Source organism: Triticum aestivum, chromosome 5D (genome assembly GCF_018294505.1).
Source record: "Triticum aestivum cultivar Chinese Spring chromosome 5D, IWGSC CS RefSeq v2.1, whole genome shotgun sequence".
In the NCBI taxonomy this organism is placed as follows: Eukaryota; Viridiplantae; Streptophyta; class Magnoliopsida; order Poales; family Poaceae; genus Triticum; species Triticum aestivum.
In genome coordinates, this window is record NC_057808.1 from 447,274,332 (window position 1) to 447,294,609 (window position 20,278).

At 44.1% G+C, this 20,278-nt stretch overlaps 2 protein-coding genes and 1 pseudogene across 2 annotated transcripts; 2 read left to right on the top strand and 1 right to left on the bottom strand.

Moving 5' to 3' along the window:
* Positions 1-785: 785 nt before the first annotated feature.
* On the top strand, positions 786-3,415 carry LOC123125433 (BTB/POZ domain-containing protein POB1-like). The gene is made up of 5 exons (XM_044545928.1): positions 786-960; positions 1,512-1,630; positions 1,710-1,773; positions 2,418-2,697; positions 2,749-3,415. Exons 1-5 carry the CDS (start codon positions 786-788, stop codon positions 3,413-3,415), a joined length of 1,305 nt encoding a protein of 434 aa, XP_044401863.1.
* Positions 3,416-8,116: 4,701 nt separating this feature from the next.
* Positions 8,117-12,403, top strand: LOC123122596 (BTB/POZ domain-containing protein POB1-like; annotated as a pseudogene).
* Positions 12,404-13,558: 1,155 nt separating this feature from the next.
* On the bottom strand, positions 13,559-16,930 carry LOC123122597 (cytochrome b561, DM13 and DOMON domain-containing protein At5g54830). Its single transcript, XM_044542818.1, has one exon. It carries the CDS (start codon positions 16,655-16,657, stop codon positions 14,018-14,020), a length of 2,640 nt encoding a protein of 879 aa, XP_044398753.1. The 5' UTR covers positions 16,658-16,930; the 3' UTR covers positions 13,559-14,017.
* Between the last annotated feature and the right edge of the window lie 3,348 nt (positions 16,931-20,278).

The following is a 20,278-nucleotide window of genomic DNA, read 5'->3' on the forward strand; positions in this document are numbered from 1 at the left end:
AATAATTTGTATGTTATAGGTCTGTAGGCTGGGGAGATTGGTACTGCTTAAGAAAGAAAGAAAGAAAGAAAACAATTAAAATTAATAAAATAGGAAAGAAAAGTAAAAACCAACAAGAATGTAGAAAGGAACAAAAGAAAACCGAAGAAAAAGAAGAAGAAAAGAGAGAAAAGAATAAACCAATAAAAACTGGACAAAAACGAAGGAAATGGTGAAAAAAATCAAAAAAAACTGTGAAGAAACAAAGAAAAAACAGAAAGAAAAAGAGAAAGAAAAGGGAAAAAACAGAAGGAAACCAGAGCAGAACGGAAGGCGATTGAGCAACGAGAAGCTAGCGACAAAAAACCGAAAATGGGCCGGCCCAGAAAAAACAGGAAGAGGGAAACCCTCACGCGAGAGCTGCTTCCATCTCACTTGAAGCGAGATATAGCTCTCGGGTCTGGTCCATGAGTAAATAGTTTTAGCCACATAGTATACAGAGGCAAAATGGTCATTTCATGTCACGCTTAACACTGTTAGTGGCCAAAGTGGATGGAATGTCACATAGGGAATAATTTTTACACCTTGTGTCAAATAGGGAAGAAATTCTCATTTGGACCAAAAAGGAAGCAAATTTTAAGAAAAGACCAAATAAGGAATTTTGTCCATACGGAATTCCATCCTACACCCCACCTTGATCTTTGAGACGCATCTCCCTTTTCTCTCCGCCGCCGGGCCAGCTATCTAGGGTTACGCCCACCAGCGCTCCCAGAGGGCAGAGGTGGTGGAGGCGACGGTGCGCGCGCATGGCCAAAGGCGACGCGCCAACGGGGGTGGTGACGGAGCTGGGGGCAGAGAAGGCAGAGGCGGAGGTGGATGCTGGCTTCGAGTTCGCCTTCAATAACAAGGCCTTCTCCGACAGGGTCTTGCGGATAGAGGTCGTCGGCACTAGCTGCAAGCGCCGCCGCTATAAGGCTAAAGGTGCGTACATACCGGCACAGTAGTACCGTACAACCCCATTAGTGTATTAAGTAGTAGATTATCGGTACTACACTACTCTAAGCACTATGTGTGTATGTGTATGTATTTTCACCTGTCTGCATCAAAGTTATCTGTGTCTTTCTTTTGCTCTCCAATTTCTCCCTCATGTATGTAAACTTATCTTCTTTCATGTGATTATAACCTGGATTTATGGTGAATTTTCCACCTTATATGAGCAAGGAGGTGCGATGTTATTCTGAATGCAAGGGGGGTCTTTAAATACAAGGAGTGCAATTATAACAAATTCTAATAGAATCCTTGGGGTAACGTTTATGATTGCTTATTATGCGCAATGAATCTCAATGGGTGTCCAGTTTTCCTGATATTTTTTTTTCATGTGTATCTAAAGGTTGATCAAATGAATCTGCAAATATAGTGAACATGATGTTCCAGAGAATTTTAACAACAAAAATCTTGTCTGGTAACTATGTTATGTGCCTTCTTCTAGTTTGGTATGCTTCTCTACATTTTCTGACCTTGGCATTTTGCAGATAATGAGGGAGAAGGTATTGACTCTTCTTGTGTTGTAATGGGTACGCCAGGTTTACGAGTCAAGACCATACATGTCAGTTCAGTGATCCTCGCCGCAAGAAGTTCTTTCTTTTTTAAGGTAATTCTGATGATCTTCTAAAATCCATTTGGTTTATAATCAGTTGACTCATATTTCTGATAAGCTTCATGCTTCTTAGCTTTTCTCAAATGGCGTGAAAAAATCTGGTCAAAGACAGACAAAAATTAGAATTGCTGATTCAGGTAACTCATGTGTACGGTGTACTCTACCTCATATTATTATAACTGATGATTCTAGTATGCTGTTGTGATTGCATTATTTACTCATGTTTTTTAATTCAAGAAATGTGATTATTGTAGAGAGGCCTGTTTTAGAGTTTCCTGGCCCAATTTTCTACTTTGATAGTGAACTAGCTATTCTCATTTCCTCTATAGAGTCTGCCTACCAGATGTATATTTTTCTCGGGCTTTACAAGTTTCCTCAATTGACTATTGAAAGTCAATGGTCATACTTAAATAGCTATCCCTTTTGTTGTACACTCCCTCCATTCCGCAATATATAGTGCATATAGACTTTTTTTTCAAATGTAAAACATTGTAGAGTTTGACCAAATGAATTGCTAGAAATGTCAACACAAAAAATATCAAATAGATACAATATAAATTATGCCTCATGATGTATCTAATGATATTTATGTGGTATTTTAATTATAGATATTTTTATATATAAACTTGGTCAAAGTTCATGAAGTTTGACTTTTTGTAAAATCTATACGTGCTAAATCATGAAACGGGGGACTATCTTTATCTAATTGTTACTGGCTGAGATTTATTAGAATGTTTCATCAATATTTATGGCCCCTTGCTTTCATTTTTACTTGGAACAGAGGAAAATGCCTTTATGGAGCTTTTAAAGTTTATGTACAATGGAAGGTTGACACCAACAACTGAGTCCACTCTTCTGGTTGATATCTTGATGGCTGCTGACAAATTTGATGTCGTTTCGTGCATCAAGCTTTGCAGTCAGCGGCTCATAGGCCAGCCTATGACCCTTGAATCCGCAGTGAGGTGCCTAGATATCCCATGTTCCATTTCAATGGCAGCTGACCTATCAGAGGCAGCCAAGAAATTCCTTTCTAAAAGATACGAGAAATTCCTGTCAACAAAGTAAGTAACCCCACCGGATTGAGATACACTTTTCTTTTCTTGCTTTATTAGTGAACTTGTGGATATTGTTGTCACAAAATCATTATATCAAGGCATTACATGTTTCCAGGATGAATTGATGAAGATTCCTCTCGCTGGGATTGTAGCCATCTTATCAAGGAATCACCCTGGGGTTGCATCTGAAGAATCCGTCTATGACTTCGTTCTAAGGTGGGCCCATTTGCAGTACCCAAATTCAGAAGAAAGGCACAAGATTTTGAGCTCAAGTTTACTTCCACTGGTGACACTAGGGCGTATCATGACCAATGCCATCCAAACTGGCCAGTCGTCTTGCATAATTAACTTTAGCATAAAGCGTGAGCACTGCTGCGGGCTCTTCCCATCGAGATCGATACGCTCGCCACCATTCTATTGTGCAGGGCATGGTTTCTTCCTCTCGGCGCTCGCTAAAACTGAGTCGTTCAACTTTTTTGGTCTCTTAATAAAGAAGCTAGAAGGCAATGGCCCACTAAGGGGGACAATAGATTATGAGATGGAGGTAACGGCAAGGCGGTCGTCGGAGTTTGCCTCCATATCGAGGCGCACCACCACCACCGACATTAGACAAGCTTTTGGATGCAGGATTCCTTGGTCGGAGATCAGTGCTGATGATAGCCCCTTCTTTGTCGACGACAATCTCCATCTGCGAGTTCGCATCAAGATAACGCCGCAGCCGTAGTGATGCATGCATTTGCTCTGCTCTCTTTTGGTGACCGGAAATGTAGCAATGTAGCATGTGAACATCTAGAGTTGGATGATGAAGGTTTCATTGTGTTGTGGACTCTTGTTACCAGATGCAAAACCGTCAAATGCGCGCGTGTGTTTTGATGTCCAGCGAAGTCGCTGAACGGTTAACGTGCACTTTGTCGTAAGTCGGATTATGTGATCATCTGTTCATTGTTATCTTTGAAAATTTTTTTGTTCATGTCAGTTGACAAACTTATTAGTGAGCCACTTTCTGTTTTTGTGAGCGAGAAGAAGCCCCTGTTCTTTTGACATAGTCATTTGCTAGCATTTGCTCTGCTCTTTTTTGATGACTGGAAATGTAGCGTGTGAACATCCAGAGCCTGATGTTGGAGGTTTCATAGTGCCACGTATTCTTACCAGCGAAGTCGCTGAACAGTTAATGTGCACTTTGTGGGTAAGTTGGCTGATATATGTCGCTGATGAGTGATGACTCTTTGATTCGATGGACTTGTGATACTTAGAATAAATATTTTGTGGTCATCTGTTCATGGTTATCTTTGGTCATTTTTTAGTTCATACTCCATGGCAGTTGATAAATTTCTTAACAGTGTGTGCCCCCAGGAAAGAATGCTGCTGTATAGTTCAATGTTGTTGCTTGCAATGTGTGCTCCCTGGAAACAGGAACTTCCACAACACACGCCTCCAGAGTGAAACGCTCATGTATAAGTTGCAGCTTGAGCCTTTCAGGTTGAGAGTTCACCTTGGAGGAAACTCTCAGCCATGGGCGTTGATGTGTGATTATCTAGAAAGAGTCAAAGAAAGGAAATAAACAGGTTCTTCAGAAAAGTACGACCGCTGCGGATACTGCTTGTTCATCACTCTGAACTCTAAAGTGCAATGTGCTAGATAATAATCAAGACAAAGAAGGTAACAAGATATGAAAATGCTGGAATTTTAAGTGATCGCTACTTCACATCCAAAGCGTAAGAGGATCAAATTCATACAAGCGCATTTCCCAACTTCCAAATAGGGCGGAGATGAATCATCAACCCGAAAAATCTGACACAAAAAAACAAATATTAACATTGTTGTATTGTATCTATGTCGAAGTTTCATGGAATGATCATTAAATACACTGAAGATGTTTAAAAAACTATCAGACTGAGCACATACAACAGACAGTACAACTTCTTTTGCCTTTTACCTAAATTAGCAGAACAGATATATTAATTTTTCTGGAATATGCACGAGAGTGCATATCATCTAGGGGGTATCCATCTTACAATATGCGGATGACACAATATTATTTATGGAACATGACCTTGCTCAAGCTCGTAACATGAAACTCATCTTATGTCTTTTCGAGCAATTATCGGGGTTGAAGATCAATTTCCACAAAAGTGAGCTTTTCTGTTTTGGAAGGGCCAAAGAGGACCAAGAAGCGTACAAGCAACTGTTCGGTTGTGAACTGGGATCGCTGCCCTTTAGTTATCTTGGCATTCCAATACATCATAGGAAATTGACCAATAAAGAATGGAAGTATATCGAGGATCGATTCGAGAAGAAACTTAGCTGCTGGAAGGGTAAGCTTATGTCATATGGAGGACGGCTAGTATTAATTAATTCGGTACTCACGAGCATGCCGATGTTCCTCTTGTCTTTTTTCGAAGTACCCAAAGGGGTACGCAAGAGATTAGACTTCTATCGATCTCGATTCTTTTGGCAATCGGACGAGGTTAGGACAAAATATCATCTGGCAAGATGGGATATTATTTGTCGACCGAAGGACTAGGGGGGTCTTGGGATTGAAAACCTCGAGGTGAAAAATAAATGCTTGTTGAGTAAGTGGTTATACCGACTCTAGCCTAGGTTACTGTAAGACCTAATGATTCACCCTTTTGGAAAGGACTCACGCGAGTGAAGGATACTTTCTTCCATAGGGTGCAGTTTAGTGTTGGGGACGGCTCAACAATAAGGTTTTGGGAGGATACGTGGTTAGGTGATAGGCCGTTAGCTCTCCAGTATCCGTCTCTGTACCATATTGCTCAACGTAAGGAAGAGTACGTGGCAACGGTGATGCAGACAGTACCCTTGAATATACAGTTCAGGAGGTCTCTAGTTGGGGAACGCTGGACCTCTTGGCTGCACTTAGTGAGGAGGCTAATGGAGGTGCACCTCTCCGATGAGGAGGATTCATTTAGATGGAAGCTCACGAATAATGGTCTGTTCAAAGTCAAGTCTATGTACTTAGATCTCATCAACTCTGGCCCAATCCCGCGATCGCTTCATATTTGGCGAGTTAAAGTACCCTTAAGAATTAAGATATTTATGTGGTTTGTCCACAAACAAGTGATCCTACCAAGGATAACTTACTCAGGCGGAGATGGGTAGGTAGCTCGAGGTGTTGCTATTGTGATCAGGATGAAACAATACAACACCTTTTTCTTGATTGCCCGCTGGCGAAGTTACTTTGGAGATCGGTGCATGTAGCCTTTAATATTTCACCTCGATCCTAATAGCATAGAGATGTTGTTTGGGACGTGGCTTGATGGAGTGAATATACATCTCGCACGTAATATTCGGATTGAAATATGCGCACTTATTTGGGCTATATGAAACTGTAGGAATGATATAATTTTTAACAGAAAACCTATGACTAATTTCTTGCAGGTTATATTCCAGGCTACGGCATGGATCCGTACTTAGTCATTACTCACTCCTACGGCCTCCAGGGAGCAGCTGGCTACTGGGTGCAACCGATGAGAGATGGCAGCTCGGGTTTTCTTCAACCGGTTTGGATGGCGATCACTGCATAGGATTGGTCCTTAGTGGATCCTCGTTAAGCCGGATGCGGCTTTGAGACTTGTAATTTTTATTTTTACTTTGCTCCTTTTGTGAGCAGTACTTTGCACTCCAGACTTTGTTCTCTCGGATTTTTAATAAAGTGGTTGTATGCATCTATCCAATGCAGAGGCCGGGGGATGACCTCCTTTTCAAAAAAAAAATCTAGTATTAAAGAAGGAAACAGATATATTAATTGAATAATATCCCACTATGGCACACAATTTCTCTACCTGGTTCATGATGCGGCGGATGCAAAACAGCACCTCAACTAATGTATCTCAATCTTGAAATCTGATGCAAAAAGAATCACATGGGGTAAATTATGACAAATTGTGCATGTCTATTGTAAAAAAAATGTACACTATACAATCTGAACAGTATCAAAGACATGATTTGAAAATCCTATGTAGCCCGGTACCATTCTGCCATGGTAGGAAACACCCATAAGAAATCCAACTGCTTTTTTTTTTTACAATCGCATGCAGAAATCCAGGTTATTTCGGAACAGAATGCCGCTGCGCTTGTGGACACCATCTGTTGTACTCCGTCCTTCCTAGAATGTAAGACGTATGACTTTACACGGACCATTGATGTACCTTGACCTTTAATACATACCAAAGTATATGGATTGAATATGTATAAACGGTATCCTCATATTTCTCTTGCAAAACAATTTTATTTTATTTGTCTTTACACTAATTTTATAGACATAGAGTAAGTGAAAAACATTGTCAAAATTTTGCGGTGAAGACCAGAAAAGTCAACCGTGCCTTATATTTAGGGAAACGATTCTGTTTAACCCGTGGATTCTCGTCGCTCGTCCGCCGCGTCCCTTGCGTGATGCGCACCCGTGTGTTGTCCACCATCACATTATCTCCTTCGTGCTTATCCCCAGCTCTCTACTCCCAAGCGAACCCCAGCCACTCGTCCACCTCACCCGATCCCCTCTTCCTCTCGCTTGATCCAGGGAGGGTAGCTGCGCGCCCGACCCCGCTCCATCCTTCCTCTCCCTTCCATTCCTTTTGCCCTCCAGCGAGCTGCCGCCCGCCTCCCCTCGGTCTCTTGTCTCGTCCAGTTCATCTTCCATTGAAAAAAATCAGCAACATCGTTCATGTTGTAAAAGTCATCCCATAATATCATCTATGTTGCAAATAAATAAAGACAAAAACAAAAAAAACTGTAACACCATCTTTGTTACAAAATTCCCCTCGTAACATCATCTATGTTTCAAAAAGAGTAAAGACGGAAAAAAAATTCGGCAACACCACCTCTGTTGCAAAATTCCTCCGCCAACATCATCTATGTTACCAAAAAAAAAGGTAAAGACGAAAACAAAAAATTTCCGCAACACCATATCTGTTACAAATGTTTTTACAACAAGATCTCTGTTGCAACACAACAATCTCTACTTCGGGTGAAAATAACTCTTTGATGGTTTTGCAACAAAGCAGCTCCTGTAGAGTGAACTGCGTAACCTTGTTGCAACTCGTGACGCACCTCACTGTAGAGATCCCACGGCTATTCGTGGCTCAATCCAACGGCGGACAAGGCAGTCGATGTTTACAATTCATGTACCGGCGCACGAGGCAGTCGAATTTTACAATTCATCTACTGCATCCATACTTAAATATAAATCTTTTAGATTGCACTACGGACTAAATACATACGAATTATATAGATAATTTTACTTCGTAGGAGTACCTGCGAACGAAAACATTTTCTTTCCCGCCTCGGTATTCGAGTTTGGGAGAGGAGTGCAGGCGCGCCGCGGTCAATGTCGCCACTCGCACACGGCGAGGTCACATCACCATCAACGGCGTGGCGTCCGACCTCCCCTCCCCTCTCTCCTCTCTCTTATTAGTGGAGCACCTATCAGTCGCAAGGTCTAGAACAGCGCCCCCGACCTTACCCACAGCCTCTCTCCATTTTCCCTTCTTCCTCCGCCGCCAGCTAGGGTTACGGCCGCCGGGTAGCGCAGCTCAACAATACGTCTGACAGCGCCGGTGGGTGGCGTATGGCCGGAGGCGACGCGTCGACCGTGGCGGGGCCAGGGGCGGAGGTGGACGCGGGCTTCGAGTTCGCCTTCGACAATGAGGCCTTCTCCGACAGGGAGCTGCGTATAGTGGTCGTCGGCGCCGACGACGCCGCCGGCCGCAAGCGCCGGCGCGAGGCGGCCGAAGGTGCGTAGTATAAGTGAATTCTAGGTGCCACGCTAAACAAACTGCCCGATCTACGCGCGTATATCCGGATTCGATACTGTATTTAGGAAGTACTATCTTTTTTAAGTTTTAGATTTCGAGGTGTTGAGATTCTCGGACACGGTAACATTTTCAGAACAAACATCTCAAATAAATAAATAAATTAGAACAACAGTTATCAAAGAGTATATGTTGTCTGTGCCTCCATTTAAAATGCAGCAATTTTGTAGTCACATATAACATACTCCCTCCATCCCATGATATACCATCTTATATTGTGGAATGGAGGGAGTCTTTGATCGTTTGGATGTAGCAGTGCCGGACAAACTACGTTATACCATTCAAGTTGAGAATTGCCATTGGACAACTAAACGGATTTGGAATGATTTGTATGTTTATAGGTCTGTATGCTCGGGAGATTCGTACTTGTTAACGGTAGTTATTATGTGATTCTTGTACCTTGATGCTTCAGACCTTAGTTTACGTTTACAGGAACAAGTTGATCAATTATTTCACATCTTTCACATGAAAAATGAATTTTTCTTGAGAATCTGCAATTGATATATCCCCCAGTGTAGGATCCAAAGGTCCAAAACAAGTCGAAGAACAGATTTATTTATCGAAAGCATTATTTCTGGAATGTATACTTGGATATGAATGAGCAAGTGTCATCCTTCATGTATTTTGTAAACACTAGTCCTTGAGTTGTTTTGTATCAGCGTCATCGTTCATGATTGAGGATGTCCTTGAGTTGTTTTGTATCAGCGTCATCGTTCATGATTGAGGAGCCCCCTGTTCCACATTTTTTGAGGTCAAAATTACTTCGTGTTTTGTCTGTGGTTCACCTCAATTTAGGTTGTTGAAACATTTAAGGTCTATATTACCTTGTGTTCGTAATCACTTGCTTTAAGTGGTATACAAACATATGTTTACTGTGGTACACACTGGTATGTTGGTACAGTAATGGCACAGTCCGTTCAACTAGGCAGTACTTGGGTTCTTGTGTTTCTTCGTAGGAGCAACATAAAATTACAACCCAAAACCTTTGCTAAGTAATTCTTCTTCATGCGGCAGAACTGTAGTCACATATTCAAGGTGGGAATTGGCACTGGACAGCTAAGAATATTTGGAATAATTTGTATGCGATAGGTCTGTATGCTGGTGAAATAGCAATTGACCTTTGATCGAAGGAACAAGCTGATCAATTATTTCACATCTTTTGCATGAAAAATGATATTTGCCTGATTGCTACATTGAATATGCTATGTTTATATCTCTAAATATAGCATCCAAAGGTTAGAAGAACAGATTTATCACAAGTGTTATTCCTGGAATATGTGAACTTGGATATGAATAAGCAAGTGCCATCCTTCATATATCTACTGAACATTAGTTTGTGAGTTGTTTTGTATGAGCAAGTGTCATCCTTAATGGTTAAGGAGTTCCCTGTTCCACATTTGAAGTCAACATTAGTTCATTTCATTAGTTGTTTACTTTGTTTTTGAATTCAAACATTAAAGGTCATAAATTAGCTTCCTGATAATACTTCTTTTTAAGTAGTACAAATATATTGATTGTGGCACACACTGGTGGTGTGTTGGTACAGTAATTGCACAGTCCGTTGATAAACTAGGTAGTGCTTGGTTGCTTGTTTCTTCATACAAGCAACATACTATTTACAACCCAATCCTGGGGAGATACAATTCTACTGCTTCTTGTTGCTTGGGAGGTATGAAATACTTATTAATGAGATAAAAGAAGATAACAATACGAGACTTAGTCTGGTATTGTTACACACACACAGACGAGCATATGAGCGTGTTTATTATGCTTGATGCAGCTCAATGGGTGTCCAGTTTTTCATATGTTTAAGATTTTGCCGTGTTTCTAAAAGTTGATTTAATAAATGTGCGCACCTAGAGAGAGTGACTGTATGAGGTTTCAGTTTTAACAAAAAGAAAACATGTCTACTAATTATGTTATGTGCCTTTTTCTTTCCTAGATTTGCATGTTTCTCTATATTTATTGGACCATGGTATTTTACAGGTGATGGTGGAGAAGATATCGACTCTTCTTGTACTGTGACGAGTACACCAGTTTTACAAGTTGAAACTATACATGTCTGCTCGGCGACTCTTGCTGCAAAAAGTAATTTCTTTCGCAAGGTAATTCTGACGATCTTCTGAAATTCATTTGTTCTATAATCAGTTGCCTCATCTTTCTGATAAGCTTCATGATTGTTAGCTTTTCTCAAATGGCATGAAGGAATCTGGCCATAGACAGGCAACAGTTACAATTGCTGACTCGGGTAACTAGTGTACTGTTTGCTCTCCTTCGTCTTCTTATAACTGATGATTCTAGTTAGTTATTGTGATTGTGTTTTTTGTATGTTTATTATTATTATTATTGTAGAGAGACCTTTTTTGGAGTTTCCTGCCACACTTTTCTACTTTGATATCATGATCTCGATTGGCTCTCATAGTCTCATTAGTCATTACCCTTACAAACTGTTGCCCCAAATGGATATTTTCTCACGCGTTACATGTTTCCCCATTTGATTTTTGGAAGTCGATTGTCATACTTAAATAATCATGTATGCATAAAACAGTAGCTATCCCTCTTTTTTTGTACTCCTCCATTTAATGTCACTGTTTGAGAATTCGTTGAACTGTTTCATCAATCCTTATGCCTCCTTGCCCTTATTTCTTACTTGGAACAGAGTACGAAGCCTTCCTGGAGCTTTTACACTTTATTTATAGTGGAAAGCTGACACCAACTGAACCCATTCTTGTGGTTGATATCCTGCTGGCTGCTGATAAATTTGAGGTTGCTTCTTGCATTAAGCTTTGCGGTGAACGGCTCGTAGACCTGCCTATGACCGCAGAATCTGCAGTAATGTGCCTAGATCTCCCATGTTCCATTTCAATGGCACCTGCCCTGGCAGAGGCGGCCAAGAAATTCCTTGCTAAAAGATACGATAAATTCCTGTTGACAAAGTAAGTAACCCCCATCGGATTGACATACCTTTTTCTTTTCCCTCCTTTAGGAAACATGTGGACATTGTTGTCGTAATATCATTATGTGCATCATTTCAGGTTTCAGGATGAACTGATGAGGATATCTCTCACTGGGATTGTAGCCATTTTATCAAGGAATCACCCCGGGGTTGCATCTGAAGAGTCCGTCTATGACTTTGTGCTCAGGTGGGCCCACTTTCAGTATCCAAATCCAGAAGAGAGGCACAAGATTTTGAGTTCAAGCTTACTTCCACTGGTGCCAGTAGTGCGCAGCATGACCAATGGCATCCTGATTGACCAGCCGTCCTGTATAGTTGACTTTACTCAGTCGTGGGCAATGCTCGGGGCTCTTCCCATCAGGATCGATACGCTCCCCGCCGTTCTATTGTGGAGGGCATGGTTTCTTCCTCTCGGCGCACGGTAAAATGGAGCCGTCCAACTTTTTTGGCCTCTTAATAGAGAAGTTAGAAGACAAGGGGCCAGTAAGAGGGACAATAGATTATGAGATTGAGGTAAAGACAAGACAGTCGCTGGAGTTTCTCTTCTTGTGGAGGCGCACCACCACCACCGATAGTAGACAGGCTTTGGGTTGCAGGATTCCTTGCCCATCCATCATTGCTGACAACAGCCGTTTCTTCTTCGACGACAAACTCCATCTGCGAGTTCATGTGAAGATAACGCCGCAGCCGTAGCCGTAGTGATGCATGCATTAGCAGCCCCTTTTTGTTTTTATGAGCAAGGAGAAGCCCCTGTCCTTTTTAACATATGAAGAAACCTGAACCGGGGCTGCTCTAGTTATTTGCTAGCATTTGCTCTGCTCTCTTTTGGTGACTAGAATGTAGCATGCGATCGTCTATAGTTGGATGATGGAGTCTCATTGTGTCGGCGCCACAAACTCTTTATCAGATGCGAAACTGTCAAGTGTGTTTGATGTGCAGCTAAGTCGCTGAAGCGCTGATGTGTGCTTTGCGGTTGGCTGAGAGTACATGTTACTGATGACCTCTTTGATTCGACGGACTTGTGACCCTTCGAATGAACATTATGTGATTGTCTGTTCATGGTTATCGTTGGACATTTTCTTCGTTCATACTCCATGGCAGTTGATAACAATGTGTGCCCCCAGGGCAAAATGTTGTTGCTTGCAATGTGTGCTCCCTGGAAACAGGAACTTCTACAAGACAGCATGTGCCTCCAGGGCAAAACGCTCCTGTATAAGCAGCAGCTTGAGCCTTTCGGCTTGAGAGTTCACCCTGAAAGAAACTCTCAGCCATGGGCGCTGGCTGTGTGGTTTACTAGAAAGGAGAAAATAAACTGGTTCTTCACAAAAAATAATGCCGCTGCGGGATACTGCTCGCTCATATTCATAACTCTGGAGTGCAATCCTCTGAAAACAAATATAAGGCATAAACGTCTTCTATTTGTTTACAAAGGGAGTAGATAATAATCAGGACATAGCAGCTGACAGGATATGGAAATGCTGGAATTTTAAGTGATCGCCACTTCACATCCAAAGCTTAAAAAGATAAAATTCATACAAGCGCACATTTCCCAACTTGCAAATAAGGCGGAGATGAATCATCGACCCAAAAAATCTGACACGAAAAAACCAATCTTACCACTGTTGTACCTATGTTAAAGTTTCATGGAATGATCAGTAAATACTTTGAAGATGTTCCAATAGACATGGAGATGTTTAAAGAGCTATAGCACTGGGAACATACAACAGACAGTACAACATCCTTTGCCTTTTATCTCACATTCTCGGAACAAATATATTTTATAATATCCCACTATGATACACAATTTCTCTCCTTTGATGCCGCGGATTCAGAACAAATTAGTATTTCTGTACATGGTGCATATCCAGATACCCTTGAATGCAGATTACTCTAGCATTTTTCAATTTTTTCAACTTGCAAATAGCATCGAGACGATATTATCACATTGGCGCAAAAAACCTGGCATGAAAAAGCCAATCTTACCACTCATCAGTGATATTCTCTACTGCAAATTTTAATGGAATGACCAGTCAACGAATTGAAGATGTTCCAGTAGTTATGGAGATGTTCAAAATTCTAAGCACATTACAACATCTGTTCCCTTTTATCTCAAAATGAATATTGAATAGCATTAGCACTATGATACACAATTTCTGTCCCTCGAGTGCTCTGCCCAGTTAACAAAATGTATATCTTATCTCTCTCTCTCTCAAAATCTGATGGGGAAAAGAATTACTTGGGGGCAATGTAACAAATTGTGCCTGTCTATTGTGAAAAAACAAAATGTACACTATACAATCTGAACAGTGTGACGCAAGGAATCAAAGGCATAATTTGAAGATCCTATGTAGCCTGGTACCATTCTGCCATGGTAGAAGAAACAAGCATGAGAAATTCAATTTTCTTTCTGAGCGGAAAGTCACCGTGCTTGTGGACACCATCTGTTTCTGTTGTATGACTGAAAACAGGACTTGGTGTGTGTGTGTGTGTGTATCTGACACTGGGAGATACAGATTGATCTACGCTATTCTACTACTCATCTGGTGAGAGGCTCAAGCTGCACCTCCATTACACCAGAAGGCCTAGATTCTGAACTCCTGGCAGAGCTGTCAGGATGCAAGAGATCAACCGAGTCATCTTCCTCGGTGTTACCTAGAACCCAGTGCCCTCTGAAGCTTCGGTCGCCGCCCCTTCGTTTGACCTCTTTATATTCTAGGGACAGAGCTATAACTATGGCAGAAAGCACCCACAGCATCAAGGCCCAGGTGAGCTCCTCTACATTTTCACTGTCATACCTCTGGCCTAAATGCTTCATTCCGGTGAAAAGTGCCACGACTCCGACGACAATTGCTGACCTCCCTGTGATGACATGTAGGTACTCCCAGAGGACACGGTTCCGGGGTGGAACCTCCCCATTAGCGGGCCTCTTGGGCCGGAAATAGGCATTGAGCGGCTGAAAAGCTGCCAACAGTAAGGCTGATAAACCAAACTTGACGTGCACTGAATCAACATAGAAACCTCGGAGCTCGGCTGCAGCAAAAAGGACGCCAAGGAACATTATAGAGATCCCAGAATACTGCAGATAGACATGTATTTGGTACCACCCGTCTCCCTTCAAGCTTTTCAAATACCGAGCAGCCAATATTCCACCAGGAAGCAAGATGCCCCAGGCCACAAACATCATAAATCCATGCACAGCCAGAACGGGCCGCAAGTCCTGTTCTGCCTCAGCTGAACCTCTCAACAAAAGAACACGTATGGGGCGACTGCTTGTGACCGAATGCATATTACTGTCCGTCAGGTCATCTCCTGACCAGCTTGCACCCATGGCCCAAACAACCTTAAGAGGTGTGGTTGGATCAATAATATTCTTGCACTCCACCTTTCCAGTACAGGAAGGCTTAAGAGGACGTGTAAACTCAAATGTAATAACGCCATCTTCTGATTTACACCTGACATAGGTTAAATTTTCAGATGTTGAATGAATACCTGCTGCACTCTTTCCATCAATCCAGTAAGTCTTGACCCTCCCAACTCCATCATTGCCTACCCAGCCAACATAGGCATAACTGTTCAGCATCCCACTCCCAAACGCGACAGCAAGGTACCCGCTTTTCTTCTCACCTCGAGCTGCTATAGATATAGAGTCAGTGGACAGAGTCCAAAACAGAGTAACCTGCTGATCATCCAACAGGACACTGTTATTGTACATGTCACTGAGGCCTCCATCAACCACTTGAACCTTCCACCCCATCTTTGCTTCATACACCGACTGGTAGTAGACAAGATCAGGTGTATTCCTATCAGGCAGCCAAACCAGTTCTGTGGGGGTTGCTGGCACACCATGAACATCAGGGCCACCGGCATATATGACCTCAGTCTTATTCCTCAAAGTGGCATTTCCACCGATGGGGTCTGAAGTGACATACAGTGCCACATCATGCCCAGCCTGCACTGAGAACTTCACCGGCACACCCCTCTCGACCTTCAGCAGTGGCGCCTCCTTCTTGTTGATGTAAATCACCTTGTCAGGGTTTGGTGGGTTTGGGTAGCGCACTGCTGGAGCGGATGTCACAACCAGTGGCGTCTTCCCGTCGGCAATGATCCTGTCCTGGTCTTGCTTATTGTCGGCATCCAACGGTCCAAGGCAACTGTCCACTGCCTCGGACAAATTGAGCCTCATCAACCCAAAGGTTTCATCCCTCGGACCCCCATGATTCTGCGGAAGGTAGTGCGGCCGCAAAGTGTCCGGCGGACGCAGCTTTCCGATGGCCCAGACCACAGCCATCTCCTCCGTGGCACCAACAAGCACATCATATTTGTCATCCTCACTGTCGAGTTTCCTCTTGTACCTGACGAAAGACACACCATCCCGCCGGTGCCCATAAACCAGCCTGGAATCGTTCCTCCCGTCATCGTAAGCACTGTCCGGGCACACTCCGGACACAGGCAGGTCATCCTTCCCCATGGTGCACTCACTGTAGTCGGTAATGTAGTAGTCCTCAGCGAACGGCATACCTTCCTCGGTGAAGCCAGCGACGACGACGTCGGAGCGGACCATGGCGGGGGAGTTGGCCTTGGGGTCAGCCCACCCGAAGGCCATGTAGTACTCGGAGCCGACCGCGGCCTCGAGGCCGATGTCGACCTCGCCGGCGGATGCGTTGAGCGTCCAGCGAAGGCGGTAGCCCTCAGAGAGCTGGACGCAGTTGTCGAACATGGTGGGCGTGGCGATCCGGGAGGCGAGAGCGGCGGTGGCGTTGGAGGAGTTGGAGGCGGCGGAGAGGAAGACGTGGCCGAGGTCGGAGGAGGTGTCGGGGTCGAAGATGGCGAGGAGCGGCGGCAGCGGGGCGGAGAAGGGGAGGCGGAGCGTCTCGTTGCGGAAGGTGGCGTTGAGCGGGAGCGGCGAAAAGGGGCGGCCTTTGGCGAGGTCGTCGAGGGAAGGGCCGTCGGCGGCCCAGAAGCGCGCGGACGGGGAGGCGGCGAGGAGGTCGAAGCGCGTGAGCTGGAGCGCGCAGGCGCCGGAGGGGTCGAGGCGCACCGTGCCCCGCAGCTGGTGCTGCAGCATGGTGAGGTCTGCCGCGAAGCCCGCCGTCAGGTTGGTGTGCCGGCACGCCGCGTCCGCCACGGCCGCCAGGATCGCGAGGCAGGCGAGGAGGGGGGCCAAGGCGGGGGCCATGGGATCACCCGGCGGCCCGCCACGCCGCGGCGGATCCTTGGATCGAGATCTGGCCCGGCGGGGCGGCGGGGGGTTGGGATCTGGGGGGAGGTTGGAGTGGGGTTGGGGCTGGGTTCGGGGGAGGAGGGCGGGCGGCGGGACGGTGGCGTGCGTGGGAGGCGAGGCGGCCGGGGGCGGTGGATATTCGGAGGTGGGGTGGGGATGCGACCGCCGCAGTTTGGTGTGGCGGTGGTGGCGAGGCGACTGGGCCGGTGCGGTGCTGGTAGGGAAGCACCACCGGCAGCGCCTACAACTGTCAGTCACTGGCAGGTGGTCCTCCAGGCCCCACGTGTTAGAGAGGCGAGGACGTGTTATTTTTTCCAAAGAATCGAGAAAAAAAAAGAGAGAGAGAAAAAGATGTGTCATTTTGTCGAGCCGAAATGAAAACGTGGCATTTTCTTGAACCACTAGTAGTGATTTTTCTATAACTATACTACTAGTAGTGAATCTTAGATGGAAAATATCCGGGTTTTTTGCACCGACGGATCCAAGGGGCGAACTGAAGTCGTGGCATTCGATCAATAGAAGAATTCTAGATTTCCTAGCATTTTTTGACTCGGTTCTTAGAATGCAATGCACGGCGGACCGTTCAACACAAGGAGATGGACGGCGGATGAAGGGCGGAGAGGAGAAGGAAGAAAAAAAAGAGGAAAGACGAGAAAGGGGGAGGGGAATGGAGGGCTTCGGCGTCATCGTTGGTCACTCGCGAGAGTAGCACCATACACAACAATGACGAGGAGGGGGAGGATGAGGGCGGCGACACAGAAAAGAAAGTGTGGTGAAATGATGGACGACAAAGACGCCGAAAATGGGGATGACATGCGCCCAAAAGGAATATAATGATTTGTAGTTGGTTTTATTGGTTTTCTTTGTTGGTTTTTTTGTTTGACCGTCAAAGAATGCTCGTGGTCGGTGGATCAGGGGTCGATTGTTTGTTTTAGCTACTAATAACTAACAATATAAAAGCAATTATACCGGCATCAGCTTTTTTTTCTCAAACCACTAGTAGTGAATCTTGTAGATGAAAAATATCGGTTTTTTTTCACGGGCATCCAAGGGGCCAACTGAAGTCGTGGCATTCGATCCATAGAAAAATTCTAGATTTCGTAACATTTTTTGACCCGGTTCTTAGAACGCAATCACGGCGGACCATTCAGCACGAGGAGATGAACGACAGATGAAGGGCGGAGAGAAGAAAGATAAAAAGGAAGAAAGACGAGAAAGGGGGAGGGGAAAGGGTCAGGGAATGGCGAGGCAAGGTGGATGGTCGATGCAACGAGGTCGGTGACACGCTGACATGCATGTCGATTGGGTCTCGGCTCCTACCTCTAGGGTTTCGGCGTCACCGGTGAGAATAGTGCCATACACAACAATGACGAGGGAGAGGAGGAGGGCGGCGACGCGGAGAAGAGGTGAAAGGATGGACGACAAAGACATCGAGGGTGATGACGTGCGCCAAAAAGGAATATATTGATTTGTAGTTGGTTTTCTTTGCTAGTTTTTTTGTTTGACCATCATAGGATGCTCATGGTCGGTGGATCAGTGGTCGATTGTTGGTTTTAGCTACTAATAACTAACAATTATACCATGCTTCATAGGAGGGTAAAGCAGTTGATGTATCGATGCTTACGATAACTCGTTGCACATGCTCCCATGGATTTTTCTTCTAGTACTATGTACACTCTGTCGACCATAGTTGATAAGTGTAGATAAAATTATTGTGTATTTTCTTTTTTCTTTTTTAAGAAAAGACATCTTCGAGCCTGAAAAAATGCTCGAACCTAGCCTGACTTTGCATTAACAAAGTCATCGATCGGCCAGAATTACAACGACAAACCACATACAAGCAACAGAAAAGGAGATAAAAATAAACTAGGGCCACACTCGGCTTCGCCGTCCAGAGCTAATCGTCGTCAGAGAATTAGAGTGAGGAGATTAGAACCACACTGGGCTTCTAATTATGAAAATTAGAGGATATAGGCAAGCTCCAATTGATCAATTAGGACCAACTAGAACTAGAACTAGAACTAGATCTAGAGAACTAGAGAATGCTCAAAAACTTGTGTGTTGAAAAGGTGCAAAAGCTTCTAGTATATATAGGTTAGAGGGGAGAGGAGGGGGACCGCAAGGAGGGGGAGGACTCTCCTCCTTGCGCCGGCCAGGGGGAAGGGGGAGTCCTTCCCCCATCCCAATCCGGCCTCCCCTCTAGGGCCCTTGTGGCCCAAGTTGCCTTCCACTTCTTGGCCTTTTAAGGCCCTTTGATATTTATTAATTATAAAAGTCCCATAACAATTACTAGAGCTAGTTTTAAAAAAACAATTACTAGAGCTTTTTATTATTAATTAAACATCTTCATAAACATTTCCACCTATATATTATTTATCGGTAATACCCGGTATTGCATGATAAACTCTGAAACCCTTCCGGTGAGCCCGATACGCTTCCGTTCTCTCGAAATATTTCGAATAGTAACAAAACTATTTCACAAATAAATCCTCGTCACTCCGTCCTACTAACACTCAGCAGATCGTGATTATCTTAAGCTTGTGACCCTATAGGTTCGGTAAAACATAGACATGAATAAAACCCCTTTGTTCAGTGACTGATAGCGGAACCGTGGACGTCCATATCGACCCCTATGAGTACATGAATGGCATTCGAGTGAACCTTTGGGTATCATGTGATATTCCCTTTACTTCGCGATACTTTACAAAACCCAAGGTGAGATGTACCAGTATCCTCTTGAGTCATACGCATGCTCATTATACCGTTATCTTCGTTACAGTTTTTGCTCTTCTTTCTCGTTGAAATCTTCCGGCATCTCCGTGACATAGTCACCTATGTCTGGCCAGAGGATGATGGATGTCATCACACCGAGAGGGTTCTAAGAATATCTCTCCATTGTCGGAGGAGCAAATCCCACTCTCAAGCTATCTAGTCCCTTGTCAAACTTTTCGATAAACCTGTAAGTTTGTCGTTACGATCATCGTATTACAGATGACGTTTGAGCAACCCAAAGTCCACTGTATGGTAGGAAGTGACTATGATACTCTCATGGTCTAAGGAACTAAAACACACGTTAACACTCCGTGTTATAGCAATTGACTTCTGACGATATTATCTTAAAGTATAACAAACAAGTTCGGGCCGATTCAATATGATCGTTCTTCTAACGTCAACCTCTCAATGTTGTTTTAGGACTATCGTTACACTTAACGATATTCTAAAATAAAGAAAACATGATCACTGAGAACACTTGAGCTAGTCTTAGAAGCGAGACTAGGAATCTTTTTTTCTGTTTGTCATTCCACACGTGCTTATTGATACGTCTTCAACATGTTGGGGAACGCAGTAATTTCAAAAAATTTCCTACGCACACGCAAGATCAAGGTGATGCATAGCAACGAGAGGGGAGAGTGTGTCCACGTACCCTCGTAGACCGAAAGCGGAAGCGTTAGCACAACGCGGTTGATGTAGTCGTACGTCTTCACGATCCGACCGATCAAGTACCGAACGCACGACACCTCCGAGTTCAGCACATGTTCAACTCGATGACGTCCCTCGAACTCCGATCCAGCCGAG

Coding starts and splice junctions, on each gene's coding strand:
- LOC123125433 (XM_044545928.1), top strand. CDS start 786: ATGGCCAAAGGCGACGCGCCAACGGGGGTGGTGACGGAGCTGGGGGCA. Junction 1,774..2,417: donor AATTAGAATTGCTGATTCAG/GTAACTCATGTG, acceptor TACTTGGAACAG/AGGAAAATGCCTTTATGGAG. Junction 2,698..2,748: donor GAGAAATTCCTGTCAACAAA/GTAAGTAACCCC, acceptor TTGCTTTATTAG/TGAACTTGTGGATATTGTTG.
- LOC123122597 (XM_044542818.1), bottom strand. CDS start 16,657: ATGGCCCCCGCCTTGGCCCCCCTCCTCGCCTGCCTCGCGATCCTGGCG.